This window comes from Hippopotamus amphibius, chromosome 4 (genome assembly GCF_030028045.1).
Source record: "Hippopotamus amphibius kiboko isolate mHipAmp2 chromosome 4, mHipAmp2.hap2, whole genome shotgun sequence".
In the NCBI taxonomy this organism is placed as follows: Eukaryota; Metazoa; Chordata; class Mammalia; order Artiodactyla; family Hippopotamidae; genus Hippopotamus; species Hippopotamus amphibius.
The window spans coordinates 144,481,134-144,497,323 of NC_080189.1; the positions used below are offsets into that span (position 1 = coordinate 144,481,134).

At 33.3% G+C, this 16,190-nt stretch overlaps 1 protein-coding gene across 1 annotated transcript in view; it reads right to left on the minus strand.

Moving 5' to 3' along the window:
* Positions 1-1,614: 1,614 nt before the first annotated feature.
* Positions 1,615-16,190, minus strand: part of EXOC5 (exocyst complex component 5) — a 50,914-nt gene continuing 36,338 nt past the window's right edge. The window contains exons 13-18 of the mRNA XM_057730407.1: positions 11,531-11,639; positions 7,946-8,066; positions 6,646-6,732; positions 4,885-4,993; positions 4,473-4,688; positions 1,615-3,835 (exon numbers count right to left, since the gene is read on the minus strand). Of these exons, the coding sequence (XP_057586390.1) occupies positions 3,647-3,835; positions 4,473-4,688; positions 4,885-4,993; positions 6,646-6,732; positions 7,946-8,066; positions 11,531-11,639 (831 nt within the window). The 3' untranslated portion in view covers positions 1,615-3,646. The remainder of the gene's footprint in view (positions 3,836-4,472; positions 4,689-4,884; positions 4,994-6,645; positions 6,733-7,945; positions 8,067-11,530; positions 11,640-16,190) is intronic.

The following is a 16,190-nucleotide window of genomic DNA, read 5'->3' on the forward strand; positions in this document are numbered from 1 at the left end:
TTTCAATCTGAGTCTTTTACTTAGCTGTATGTAGACCTTGAGCAGATCTACTTAAAACTTTCTGTGCCCTGGGTCTGTCAAAGCGAGATAATAGTACTCTACAATTGAAACAAAATGAGATAATGTATGCACAGTACATGGGACTTTAGTCAATAAATACAGCTATAATTATCTTTATTATGTATCAAAAATTTTTAAGTAATGTGTTTACTTTATGTAGAATTATTTACAGTAACAATATAGACTGGTCTTTTCCTCCAAAGTACACAATGTATTTCAGGACAGACTTTCTCAGAGAGAAGTACTACAGGAACTGAATATAGTTAAACTAATTGGATGAAAGCACAGAATACTTTGTATGTCAGATTCTCCACTAGAAATCACTGTGCTTCTAGAAAATATCTCACACTTCTGAGTCAATGGGCAATATACGGTAATACATAGAATATTTTTGCATTAAAAAAAAAAGTTAAACTCCCAGATCTGAGCTTTTAAAGTCACTAACAAATTATGCACGCAGGGAACCTTACTCTCACATGCAGTTCAAGCATGCCTTAGGCACTATTTTATAAACATGACCACCTTAAGGGGTTCTGTGGCATTTCAAGAACAAAAATCTCTTTATCTAGATAGATGTAAATATTCACCATCATAGAGGAGAAAAAGGCATTTTAAGGAAGCAGTAAATTCTCCACTTTGGCTGATAATTAAATTTTACAGTGAGTCAGAAGGCTGATATTCAGAGAGTGAAACATTTAAAGTGAAAGGGAACAGGGATGATCTAAAATATACCATAAATTAACTTAGTTAGAAGCTCTTTTTAAAGTAAGAAAGGTGCCAGGGACTTGCAACCACGGTGATACTCAAAATGAGGCTAATAACTGTCTTGAAAATCAGATAACCAACAGCATGCATCTAAAGATGCACCCAGCCATTATTTAATAATTCCTCTTAAGAAGTATTCATCCACTTTAGTTAGCTGTCATCTTCAATATCGTAACTTATGGAAGCTAGACTTCCTTCTTAAACCTGTGTTCTGCATTTCACCTTTTGTATCATTTTATGAAAACATAATACACTCAAGCTTTTTCTCGAGTATTTCTGTATTTTCTAAAAATACAATGTTGAGTATATTTTCAACTTCAAAACATTATCTAAATATTGCATGTTAGCTCATGTGAAACTACAGAAAATTATATTCTCCTTATTCAAATGTCAACTAAAGTTACTAATATACGAAGTTCCATAATCTCTACCTAAAATTTTACCATGTGCATATGAAAAACATTTTACTTATTGATCATCTCTTTTGAGCCATATATTTTGGGCAGAATTTTGTAGTGTCCATTAATATGAAAAACACTTTAAAAATCAAATACAATGAATGCAAAGAATGCATACTGCTTTACACAATAAATTTTTTTTCTTAGAGAAAGACAATCTGTTTCTAATTTTGATTATAGAGTCAAGTATTTTCCTGCTTAAAAATGAAGTAAGAAGACCTATGCCATGAAAAATAAGAAACAACTTAAAAGTTTAAATAAAAAACAATTTATAAAATTCAGTATGGATGTCCTTAAAATGTAAAAATGGAGTGAAATAAAAAAAAAACAATTGCAGGGAATCTGTTTATTGAGCATTAATGTTAACACTTGTAAATTAAGTATTCACTTATGAGTTTTCTTTGTTTCTGTCCTGTCAATGGACATAATGGAAAATATTGCACAGAACTCAAACATGGAAATAATAACTAACAAAATATCTAAGCAACAAATATATGTTTTACATTTAAAAAATTAATCCAAACAAAATAATTTGAAGCACTTCTCTAATTTGGAAGTCTTAAAATGTTCTCTCATGTTTTATTTGATTTTTTTTTCCCTTTTTTTTTTTTTTTTACAAATTGACACTGTGTACAAAGAGTTCAAGTGGCCAGTAAAACTACTGCTTTAAAATTGTTGGCTTTAAGTAACAGAGGTATAATTTGAATTCACATCAGAGCTTTCTAAAATGGCAATAGTACAAGCATATGACTTTCTCTAGTATCCAAAACCTGTTCTGGCTCTCCTTTGGCTAAGGAATAGAGAACTAGACAGCCTTCTGAAGCTGCCACAATTTCCTAAAATGCTTTGATAAAAATTGGCATACTTCATTTCTCTTGCTTACCTTGATAACACTGGGCTAAACAGAAAATAAAGAAAATTCAGTTGATAGTAACTTAAACAGTAGCTAGCTTGCTCTAGACCTGGATGTTTTGGTAAAGTTGATGAACATTCAGAAACATATTCTTAAAAGTAGTTTTCCAACATTAGGCCCAAAAGCCTACATTAAAGGAAAAGAAAACCCAAAAATGAGTTGAACATTAAAGTTTATCTGTTCCTGGAAGACCATGAACAAAACAGTGGAAGCTGAAACACTACATATAGCTAAGAACGCACTTTCACAGAGCCAAGTTTATAGCTTTTAGAGTAAAGGTCTTTCTAAATTTCTACTTGATGTTTAAAATTTTATAAGTGATTTATTATGTCACCATATTAAGCCAATTCAATTAACTACATTCAGCAGGAATCCCTTCAGCAATGACTTGAAAAAGGTAATGACAGAAACTAAAGATTTAAAAAGCAACTAGTCCTTGCGAAGTTCATCTCGAGACTCAGAATACAGTGCTATCAATTCCCAATTCCTCTTAAAATAGAAGACGACCTGCATGTTCAGCCATTCCATCTTACTCCAGTTTAGCACAAAGACAGAAATCTTAAAAGATAGCATTGTTGCTAGACACTGTCATTACTTCTGATATGCACCATATAGACTATACCTCATTTTTTAACTTCCCTTATAATATTAAAATAATGAATAAATATGGTCCTTTAGTTAAGGTCCTCCACCTTATCCTAAGCGAAATATAAAATAAGGTAGTTTTATTAATTTCTTGCTAGCATTGGCTTAAAATCTGTTTACCGAATAAGAAACTGTAAACTTTAAGTTTTTTTTTTCACCCAGAAAGCAGATGTATTCTGATCCACTGCTAATACCTACATAAAACATTTCATCATTTTAGTTTTGTTTATACTATTTTTCTTGGAATAGTATTATTGTAGTACCTCACAAAAAATCCAATCAACCAACTACAAAAATTACACCCAAATGTTAACCTTTTGAAAGAAGCAAAAAGTTCTCTAGGAAAGCCTAAAATAACCTGATTAACAATTACCAGTGCTGAAAAGGTCATTGAAAACTTACAAATAATAAATGTAGTTTTGCTGTATTTTACCCATCACTAATGCAAAACAGGATGGTGAAATTTCCCAATGGACTATGTTAAAGAACACGAACCAGAACACTGGTAACATCTCATTTGCCTTCTGACACCAACATTTTCCAGGATGAAAACAATGACATGTAGCTTCATAAAGTTTGAAATTTATAAGTTTAAAAATGGAATTAAAATTCAACTTAAGGGAAAAAAGCAAAATATGCTTAGTAGTGTCCAAATTTCAAATAAAATCTCAAGGGTAAGTATGGCTGCTGTTTTTCCAAACAGTCATTTTTCAATAAAATGTTGGCTGTGTCGTAAGAAACCTCCTGTGCTTTCTATCAACCAAGACTTGCTGAAGTAGAACACATTTCCCTTGTAAATTCAACCTCAGCTGAAATGTCGAGCAAGGCGAGCAGATCTATAGTCAGCACGAAGTTGTACGAAGGAGTGAAGAATGTTCTTGTCCAGGTTAGCAAGTTGTTCTCCTGAGCAGACTTGCTTTAAATTATCTGGGTTTACTACCAGAAGATTGCAAAGTGCATGCAGAGTATCAAAAAGCTGTAATACCAGAGGAATCTGAATAGAGATAAGAGAAGAAAAAAATAACATTGAAACAAAATAATTTCTAGTTTTACAATCAGTTTGTCAATTCTCCTCACTTATGTACTGTTAGTCCGGACTAAGCTAATGTTGAAGAGTTCAATGTTAGAATTTTTAAAAGCTCCTGAAGCGTTAAAACTCAAATATTTCAGATGTTATAAAACTCAGTATAATCTTTTTGAAAAGATTCATATTATGCCAATTTTCTTAAATAGTAAAAATCATTTATACTTTTGTGAACTAGAACTAGTTATCATTAATTTAGCAGTTTTCTTAAATAATTTAAACATTAAGGGAAACTGATTTCAGAGAGATGTATATGAAGAAAGAACATATTTTCTTGATAGTATCAGTTATGAGCATTAAAAGGTCATTTGGACTACGGAACTGAAATATGGCCTTGTCTAAAATAAAGCTCAAAGCAAAAATGTTTTGATATTGAAAATATTATTGGAACAATACTTTTTCAGTTAGAAAATGTTAGAGCTGTCTCACTACAATATCAACAAAAGTTACAAACTTTTCACAATGATTTTAACTCAGTACACATTTTTTATGATTTGACTTAACGTTCTCAAACCTATTTACGAGTTTGATATTTGTGAATACATACCTTGAAGTCTTTGGCACACTTCCTATATTCAGCTACATCACAAATTGCTAACATGCCACCCATACAACTATAGGAATATTGTTGAAGATGCTCATAAATAAGTCGATGAAAACGTACTCCAAGTTCCATCAAAACTGTATCCACATTCTTCCCATCCATGGAATTTTTAATCTTCTCCACTTGTTTTCTTACATAAGCACAGACTTTAACACATGCCTGTAAAAATTTTTTCTATACTTATTAAATAGAAATGTGTACCAGCTTAGCTAAGGAGAAAATACATACAGTTTCTCATTAATCTCTAAGTATGAAAGAAAAAAACTCGAAGCATAATAAGATACATCAATGAAATGTTAACAAAAGTACAAACAAAGCAGATATCCTTATCAGCATACTGAATCATTTTACTCACATTAGTATACTGAATCAAAACATTGTTTTCATCTTCTGGCTTAAAATCTGTTTTCTTTTGTTCTGCAGCCAAGATATGCTTCATTTGTCCAATCATACAATTTAATGTCCTAGAGAATTGAGAACACCATGTATTTGATCCATTTAATTTACTTTATATTTACTTTTATTTATATTATTTATAATAAGTTAAATTTAAATTATTTAATTTCATGTCACCATGAAACAATTTTACTATTGGTATACTTTAGATTTAAAAAAGTAAATTCTAGGTCTTAATATCAAAGAGCTCTTAGTTCTATTAGCTTCCTGGCTCAAAACACAGGGCAAAGATTCATTTGCCCATTACTCTATTTAAGGAAATCTTAAAGATCTTAGAAGACTGTCACCAATTTATTTCCTTAGCAACTATGTCTGGAGAATACTTAGGAAGGCAGTAAGACAGAGGGGCTTACGAGGAATGGCCAAAGTTTGGAAGAACAGGTGAGAAGAACCTGAATTACACAGTCTAAGGACAAGCAGGAGGCTGAACAAGCGGTACTAAAGACCCAGTTGAGAAATGAGAGTATGAGTTTGTAATGGCACGAATAATGTTTGAGTTATGTGACATTCTCCAACATCAATCAGCCATCAGGTTATGGGAATAAAAAAGTCTGCATTAATCCAGATCTTAGGATCTGTAAGATAGTTGTGGTTAAAGGAAAGAAATTTCAGGGTAATTACGAGGGAGTAATTAAAGAGATGGACCAAGCAATCTAAGCACAATAATGAATCAAATAAAGCTGGGAAAGGATAACAGATTGGCAAAAGACAAAGATATTAAGGGTTAGAGTTCCCTTAACTAACTTATATTCGAATATGTTTTCTTGAATAGAAGAGAAAGGAGTAGAATTTCAGTAAATAAAAATGACACGCCCAAACTCGGTAGCATGGGCTTTAGAATTTGAGTGTCAGCTATACCAGCATTAACTGTGTGATCTTGAGCAAACTACCTCATTTCTTTAAGCCTTCATTTCCTCATCTGTAAAATGGATAGCATTTCTTACTTAATAAATGATATTATACAGGTAAAGATCTTTGTACTGTACCCAGCATATAGCAAATGTGTAATAAATATTGGGTTGGCCAAAAAGCGCATACAAGTTTTTCACGTTACAAAAAACCTGAACAAACTTTCTGGTCAACCCAAATAGTAGCTATTATCATCATCAATAAATATATGTCCACCATCATCTCAAAAGACAGAGATCCACTGCTCCATTTTATGAACATGTAATTAACTACAATAAACATTACAAAAATTTTTTGAATGTAGAGTTTGTATTTACTTAATGGAAGTTACTTTTAGAAAAGTAGTATATTTATTTAAAGCATTTCAGACATAAGCCTGACAATTCTAAGTGAAAATAAAATCCTCTATGTTACATACCATTTTTAAGGAGTCTGGAGAGAGAGGAGGGGAGGGAGAGAAGTGTGTGTCTGCGTGTGTGTGTGCAGGAGGGGGCATTTACTAAAAAAGATTTTAAATAGAACCTGGTTGAAAAGTAAACATAAACATCCTGACTTCTGTAAATAATAAACCTGGAAAGCAATAAAAACATTCTAATAAGGATGAAAGCAATATGTAAAAATAAAATCAAACGTTACAGCAGGATGGTGGAATTAAAATAGACTTCTCTGAAAATCATTTTCATGCTGTTATAATAGTGTTTTTACAATTTTAAAAAAAAATGCAAGAGAAATAGTAAAACTAACAACTTGCCTATCAATGCCAGTATCCAATTTCATCTCCATCTGTTCAATTATTTCTTTTTTCTTCTGAAGGCATTCAGATAACTTAGGAGAAGAGCTATTGAATGTTTGGGGGCGGGGCGGGGGGGGAGAGATCACATCAGTAGCCTTACAATTCTAACAGTTTTTCACAGGCATATATGTTGCTATATACCATCCCCCCCCCACACACATTATTTTAATTTTCTCACTAATCCAAGAAGCATATAAATAGTAAAGTAATTATTTAGTATTTACTGTGCTCAATTCATTACAATAGCCATGCTAGGAAAAATTAACCAATTAAAAGAGAAGGAAGAGGAGGATTTAGATTTATTATTTTCATCTGTGAGGAGATACCCCTTTAGAATATAAATATGTGATTTTGAAATTTTGGAAATTGGTTTCCTTTTTAGTGAAATTTCTGGTATAATAGTAAGAAAAGTCACTATCATTAAAGAGGAAAAATATTCATATAAAAGATAAAAAATGTCCCAGAGTCTTGAGAATATAGTAAATTATACTAATTAAAATTTGGAGACTAACATCCAAGCCAGTTGTACTTAACTCTGCTATAAAAAAAAAACTGGTAGCCAAATTTGCCTTCTGAACATTACCTAAATGTCAAAAAACACCAAAATATTAAAGAATATGCAACCCTAATAGTTATGTGAATTCTTTGCTATGTGGCATTAGAGCTCTTTTAAAAAAGTAAATTTCCTTTCAAAATGTGATTCAAGGATCACAAGTAATCTTTATCTTTGAGATCGTTTCTAGACTAATAATTTCTTGGCATATCAATGTTTATAACAAAATGTCTAGAATTTTATTTTTTATATGAATATTTTTCCTCTTTAATGACAGTACTATACATACAATTTTATAAAGCATGTTCACGTATACACTACCTTTAATCCTCACATGCTTTAAAAGTTCACATAAAGGGACAGGGAGATATAAACCAAACCTTAGTTAATACCTCATCAAAACCTGTCCTATTGATCTCATAAAATTGTTGTTGTATATCTTTTTATTATAACAAGTGGGAATAAGCTAGAAGTCGTCTTTCATATCAGATTTGATTTATGACACATTCAGTCTTCAAATAAACCAAAATTAATATGCAGAAGGAAAACAGGAAGGCAAGGAAAAAGGAAAAGGGCTTTTATTTCTTATTTCACACTCTCCTGTTCAATGTTTAAGTGAACATCTATTACTTTAAAAATTTAACAAAAAGTAGAATATTATAATATTCATTGAAATGCCAATGAAAACCAGATGATTTGACTAACCTTATTAGTGGCATAAGGTGATCATTAAACTGCTTGTCAAAAAGATGAAAAACAGTATTGGCCTGGTGCACAACATCCAAAAAATAGAGATTTGCATTCCTAGAATCTGAAGAAGGAATTCCTAAAGTTGGAATGCATATATATGTTAGAATCATATCAAAGAAATTCATCTAAGCAACAGAAAAAAAATGTTTTATATATACAACATGCATAAAAGTAACTGCTGTTTCAATAAATCAGCAATAATTTTTGCAGACAGAAGAGTAAAATCAAGCTTGTTAATAATTTAATAAAATTCATCCAAAGTTTTTATGCCCAAATTTTTACTATCTACTCAAGTCTTCATTATCTGCTGAGATAAATCAAAAAAAAAATCAATAAATGAATCATCTTGGACTGTACCTTCTCCTTCCCTTTCATGCCCTCCTGTGCCCAATGATCCACATGAACCATGAATACACTTCTACCATTTTTCTTATAACCAGGCCTCATTACCTCTGATAACAGTTAAAATAATTTTCTTATTAGTATCCTGGTTCAGATCTCCTCATCTTTTATGCTATATATTGTTGCCATAATAATGTACTTAAACTTAACATATTTTCACTCACCATGTTCTCTACTATTTCCTCAAAAATATTCAGTCTCCTCACTGTCAACAGAATAAATTCCCGATTTTCAGCACGGTATTCAAGCCACTTCACATTCTGACCCCAAAACTGACAGCTGATCTCTCCAGATTTCAGTTTCCTCTTTTGCAAGAGAGCAATAGTTAAACTCTAAGGTCCCTACTAACCATAGACATTTATGTTTCTAGCTAAAATTAAAAGGCATAAGGGGCTAGGAAAAATATGCACAGAAAAAGAGAAAATAAAAGTTTAATACCTAGAGTTCTTTACAGGAGGAGGATTTTTTTTCAAAGCTTTAAAAATGGAAAACAAAGATGTTTTATTTTCCCACAAACGACAAAATCACCAACTGGTAAGAAAATTAAAAGCTCCAATACAAACTTACAAGAGAAAAAAGTAAAGTCAGTATTCATGTAGAAAATACTAATCCTTGCTATTAATGAAAGACATGGAAAGGCAATAGTTATGGATGTTTTTAACCACTAAATTATTAAAGTTTTTAAAGAATATTCAGTGATGTGCAGAAAAGCTGGTATAATCATACATGCCAGTAGCAGTATAGATTAGTGGGAAAAAAACCCTTAGGAAAACAGCTTATATGTACAAAAATTTTAAAAATTTGCAATACACTTTGATCTGGTAATTTCACTTTCAGAATTTTACCCAAAGAAAATAATTCAAAATAAGGAAAACACTTTAAGCTCTACAACGTTCATTGTAGCATTATTTATACTACTAAATTGCTGAAAAGATCCAAGATGTCCTATAATAGGGGGTGGTAAACTTTACAAATACATATATGCATGACAGAATTTTATACAATCATTAGAAATAATAGCAGTAAGTACTAACTAAATAGCCACATGGAAAATGTTTATGAGTATAAGGGACATTCTCATCCTACCAGGAAATTTCCTATACTCTTCCAAATTATGAATACTGCTATTAAAATGAAGAAGCTAGGCTTCCGTATTAGCTAAAGAACAAATCCTCATACCATATGGAATCAAGCTGATGTTACTTTTTTATTATCTTCTTTAATCTTCACATTTTTGAGGTGGACATTATTATCCCAATACAAATTACCTCATTAGCTTATTTGAAAATGGTAAGTAAATACTTGATGTCAAGTTTCTGCTGAACTGGGGTGGGGGAGGGTGAAGCAGGCTACAGATGCTTATCTACATTCTGAGAGCAACTAGGTTAAAAAAAAAAGGTTAAGAATAAACCACAAGGTTACTGAATTATGGGTAATTTTGCTTCAACCTTAGAAACTTTATGGAATGATGTTATATACAGTCAAACATTTCTGAGCCTGTGCTTTCTTGGTGCTATACTATAATGGCAATTAAGACAGATAAGATTCCTACCCACGAGAATTTACATGCTGTTCCCTCTACTTAAAATACTCTTTCTCCAAATATTCAATTTACTCCTTCACTTCACTCAGCTCTCTGGTTCATGTCGCCTCAGAGAGGCCTTCTCTGACTATCCTTTCTAAAAAAGCCCTCTGCCCCTGAATTCCCCATCCTACTTCCCATTGCTATTCTCTATTCCTTACTCAATTTTATTTTTATTCATTGTATACTAGTCATTTGTCTATCCTTTCCACAAGAATGTAAGCTCCATGAGTATAAGAGTAAGGACTTAAGTATGAATGAATTCTGGTGAATGAGGCAGGTATTAACAGATGAAAATTTCATTGTAGCAACTGCTATGAAAACAGTTAATTCAATGATGAAATAATGAGTAACTGGGGTAGGAGAGAAGTGTCACTTTAGCTAGGCTGATCAACAAAGGCCTCTCTAAGAAGGTGGCACCTTAGTTAAGATGAGAAGGTTGAAAGTCAGACATGAGAAGAGCCAGAGGAAAAGGACTGGGGGGTGGGGAAAACACCAAGTGCAAAGAACGTGAGTGAGGAAAATGAATAAAGGCCAAAGTGGCTGGGGTAGCGAGGGAAAATTCCATATGAGATGAAGATGAATATTTGGCCAGATCGAAAGTTATACTTTTGTAAAGCGTTTGTTGCTGTTTTCCCCCTAAGAGTAATAGGAAATCACTAAAATGTCTTAAACAAGAAATTTTAAGCCCCTTAAATTTATAACATGACTGTTACGTGCAGTCAGTTATTTGGAAAGGTTAAGAATGTACACAGAGTGACCAGTTAGGAGTGGACAGAGATGATGATGTTTAAATCAGGATGGCATCAGCGGAGACAGAGAAAAGCAGATGAATATGAGCTGTTTGGCAGTATACAGACAGGATTTGCTGATAGACTGGCTATCAGGTTTGATGAAAAGAAGAATTATGACAACTCCGGGGTTTCAGGCTTGAGCAAATAGTAATGCCTTTTAAAGATATGGGAAAGAATGGGAAAGGAAGAGGTTTAGGTGGAAGATAAAGAGTTTCATGTGGGATATACTAAATTTGAGGTGCACACAGAACAGGCGAGAGAGATCAAGGAGGCAACCGAATTAATGGGACTGGAATTTAGGGAAGAAGTCACTATTATCCTATTAATACCAATAAACCCAGAAGACCAAAAACAAAAGAAAAAATTTTATATGAATCTATTCCTTTTCAGGCTTATGTTGAAAAGGCTTATTTTCCTTTCTAAACCTTACATTACTCAACTGTCTCAACCAGAATTGCTATTATTTCCATTTCTGCTCCCATGGCATTTCCTAGCTTACAGCATTGCATGGACATTCTGCCATGCACTGTAGTGACTTATGTAGCCCTGCTCAATGTAAGCAATACGAGAAATGTGTCTTTCTACAGCTTTTAGCATCTGACAAATCCTTGCATTACAGAAGCTCTAAAAGCATTTCACTGCACTGAACTGCTTTTGACAGATAGAGTTGTGTATATATATAAAACAACATTACGCATACAGTTTAACCAAATAGGATCAAAGAAATTTAACATGAAGTATAACACAAATAAATATACTTACCAGCAAGTCCTGTTTCCAAGGCATAATCAATATGTTCAATACATAAAAATTCCACGAGAATGGTAAAAATTCTAAAGGCATTCCTTGGTAAATCAGAAGGATCAGAGAGCTTTAAAAACAAAAACCAAATATATCATTCCTAAAGTTTACCTTTAAAAAAAAGCATCTTTTTTTTTTAAAGCAATCATTTTTGTCTAAGACATAGTATTCAGATATCAAAATAATAACTTAAATTTCCTCCTGTACACCCAAAATGTCTTTCTTATATACATATAGTTACGATGCTCCATATTTGTCTACAACTCTCCTGGCTTAGACTAGATCAATGTTCTTCTGACCTGGACTGCAATCCATTAGTGGACTGTGACAAAGAAAGAGAAAAAAGGAAAGAGAGAACCAATAGAAAATAAAGTCTAAAGTATACATTAAAACCAAATATGTTTTAATGAAGTACACACATACAAATATAACATACACACACACACAAATATATATAATAAATGTACACTCAACTGTCATGTAAAGTGCCTTTCTTATTATGAGTCACAGCCAAAGAATTTTGAGAGCCACCAACGGAACAAAAGCTATTCTAGCAAAACTCAGAACAAAAAGGATTCTTTATTTCATTGGAGGGGGGGGATGGGGACATCAATAACAGACACACTATAAAATATGACAGGCTCAAATCCCACTTTCATCACTTCCTGGCTGAGTGAACCCTTGAGATGTTATTTAACCCCACCAAGCCTTAATTTCTTCATCTGTAAGGTAGGAATAATATTAATAGTACTTAAATCCTAGCCTCGAGGTGAAAATAAAGTATGAAAATGTATGAATAGTGCTTTTAGCTTAGTGTATGGCATATAAGAAGTTCACATTAATAAATGTTCATTTTGATGTTGATGTTGCAGCTGCTGATTACCTACTTAGTAAAAGAATTATTAGTAGTTATGCTGAGAAAATTAAATCCCTCTTTAAAAGTTAGGAAACTACCTCGCAACTTCTTATAACTGCTTCCTATATTATTTATCAGTTGATTGTTTCCTATTTGTAGTCTCTATTCACGTACCCTCTCACAGTAATGCTTGCTAGCTGATATATTCAGCTGAGCGGTGAAGTGCATAACCCACTTTAAATTCCCTAAATCTCTACTGATTATAAATACTAATTTGGTATTACTCAATTCCCTTCCTGGTCTTAATATCACCTCAATCTTTACCCTTCATCAGTCTCTGTACCACAACCCTCACCTCCCTTCTTTGCTCACTGATGCTTAACAAGCCACAAAGAATAAGTATAATTTTTCACATTCCTCCTTTCTACATCCATAACGTTCATACATAACTGGCAGAAGAGGTAGCCTGAAAATTTCTAAGGATATAGAAGATATAAAAACACTGTTAATCAACTGGACGTAACTGACATTCATAGAGTACGCTATCCAACAACATCAGGATGTACATTTAAGTATTCATAAAACATTTACCAAGATGGATCATATTCTGGGCTAAAAAACAAGTTTCAATAAATTTAAAATGGATTCACATCACACAAAGTATATCCTCTAACCACAATGAAATCAAATTTAAATCAGTAAGAGATATCTAAAAAATCCCCGAATATCTGGAAATGAAATAACATACTTCTAAGCCTCTCTTGGGCCTAAAGAAAGTAAAAGGAAAATTTAAAACTATTTTTAACTGAATAAATACAACAAATTAAAATTTGTGGTATGCAGCTAAAGCAGTACCTTAAAGGGAAATTTATAAAACTAAATGCCCATATCAGAAAATAAGAAAGGTTTCTAATCAATGATCTCACCTTCCACCTTAAAAAACTAGAAAAAGAAGGGCAAATGAAACCCAAGTAAGCAGAAGGAAAAGAAGTAATAGTGGAAATCAATGAAATACAAAACAGAAAACAGAAAAATCAATGAGACCAAAAGCTGATTCTCTGGGGAAACCAATAAAACTGATAAACCTCTAGCCAGAATGATCACATACACAAAAAAATACAAATTATCAAAAATGAATAGGAGACATCATTCTACAGATGTTAAAAAGATAGTAAGCTACTATATATAAAATAAACAAAAAGGTCCTACTGTAAAGCATAGAGAACTACAGTCAATATCTTATAATAACCTATAATGAAAAAGTATATTACATTATATATATTCTGTATATATTATATATATACAACTGAATCACTTTGCTATACACCAGAAACTAACACAACACTGTAAACAAACCATATTCTTCAATTAAAAAATCACACACACACAAAAATTAATCAACTGACCATAAAAAAAAAGGAAAAGGCAAAACCATGAACAACTTAATCCCAATAAATTCAACAATTTGTGTGAAATATACAGATCTTAAAAGACACAAACTACCAAAGCTCCCTTAAAAATAGGTAACTAAAATAGTTCCAAATCTACTAAAGAAGTTGAATTTGTTGTTAAAAACCCTCACAAAGTTAAAAACTGCAGGCCCAAATGACTTCACCGGTGAGTTCTACCAAATATTTAAGGATGATATAACACCAATTTTACACAAACTCTTTCCAACTATTCTATGAGGCCAACATTACACTCACCAAAACTACACAAAGCCATTATGAGAAAAAAATATGTACAAGTCAATATCTCTCATGAATGCAAACACAAACACTCCTTTTTTTTTTTTTTTTTTTTTGATGTGGACCATTTTTAAAGTCTGTACTGAATTTGTTACAACACTGTTTCTGTTTTATGTTTGGCTTTTTTGTCTGCAAGGCAAGTGGGATCTCAGTTCCCCAACCAGGGATCGAACCCGCACCCGCTGCATTGGAAGGCGAAGTCGTAACCACTGGACTGCCAGGGAAGTCCCAACAAACACAAAAATTCTTAGCAAAAGTTTAGCAAACCTAATCCAACAATATATAAACAGGATAATATCTGTTGACCAAGTGGGGTTTGCAAAGGAATGCAAGATTAACATTTGGAAATCAATGTAATTCACGACATTAATAGAACAACAAAAAAACATCTGGGACTTTCCTAGTGGCGCAGTGGTTAAGAATCCCCCTGCCAATGCAGGGGATATGGGTTCAATCCCTGGGCAGGGTAGATCTCACATGCCAGGGATCAACTAAGCCCATGCGCCACAACTATTGAGCCTGCATGCTGCAACTACTGAAGCCCACACACCTAGAGCCTGTGCTCCACAACAAGAGAAGCCACTGCAATGAGAAGCCCGTGCACCACAACAAAGAGTAGCCCCTGCTCGCCGCAACTAGAGAAAGCCTGTGCAGCAACAAAGACCCAATGCAGCCAATAAATAAATAAATAAATTTATAAAAACAAAACCCCAACATTTGACAAAGTCTAACATCTAATCCTTAAAAAAAATCCAGAAAACTAGGAATAAAAGAATTTCCTCAATGTGATAAAGAGCATCTATGGAAAACAAATGGGACCTAACTAAACTTTTTTTTAAGATTTATTTCATTATTTATGTATATATGTATGTATGTATGTATGTATGTATTTTTGGCTGTGTTGGGTCTTCGCTGCTGCATATGGACCTTCTCTAGTTGTGGCGAGTGGGGGGCTACTCTTCATTGCAGTGCGCAGACTTCTCAGTGCTGTGACTTCCCTTGTTGCGGAGCACCAGCTCTAGGTATGTGGGGTTCAGTAGTTGCGGTGCATGGGCTCAGTAGTTGTGGCTCGCAGGCTTAGCTGCTCCGTGGAATGTGGGATCTTCCTGGACCAGGGTTGGAAACCGTGTCCCCCCGCATTGGCAGGCAGATTCTTCACCACTTAGCCACCAGGGAAGTCCAGGACCTGATTAAACTTAAAAGCTTTTGCACAGTTAAGGAAACCACAAACAAAACAATAAGACAACCTACAGAATGGGAAAAAATATTTGCAAATGATGCAACTGACAAGGGGTTAATTTCCAAAATATACAAATAGCTCATAAAGCTCATCAAAAACAAACAACCTAATCAAAACATGGGCAGGTGACCTAAACAGACAGCTAACAGGCACATGAAAAGATGCTCAACATCACTAATCATCATGGAAAGACAAATCAAAACCACCATGAGCTATCACCTCACACCTATCAGAATGGCTATCATCAGAAAGAACACAAATAACAAATGCCAGCCAGGATGTGGAGAAAAGGGAACCCTCCTACACTGTTGGTGGGAATGTAAACTGGTGCAGTCACTATGGAGAACAGTATGGAGGGTCCTTGAAAAACTGAAAATAGAATTAGATCATAACAGAATATGATCCAGCAATCCCACTCCTGGGCATATATGCAGACAAAACCATAATTCAAAAACCTACTTGCACCCCTATGTTCACAGCAGCACTATTCACAATAGCCAAGACATAGAAACAACCTAAATGTCCATTGACAGATGAATACATAAAGAAGATGTGGTGGGTGGGTGGGTGTGTGTGGGGGGGGTGTGTGTGTAAAATGAAATATTACTCAGCCATAAAAAAGGAAATAATGCCATTTGTAGCAACATGTATGGACCTAGAGATTATCATACTAAGTAAGGACAGACAAAGACAAATACCATATGATATAGCTTATATGTGAAATCTAAAAGAAAAAGAAAAGACACAAATGAACTTATTTCCAAAACAGAAAGGGAC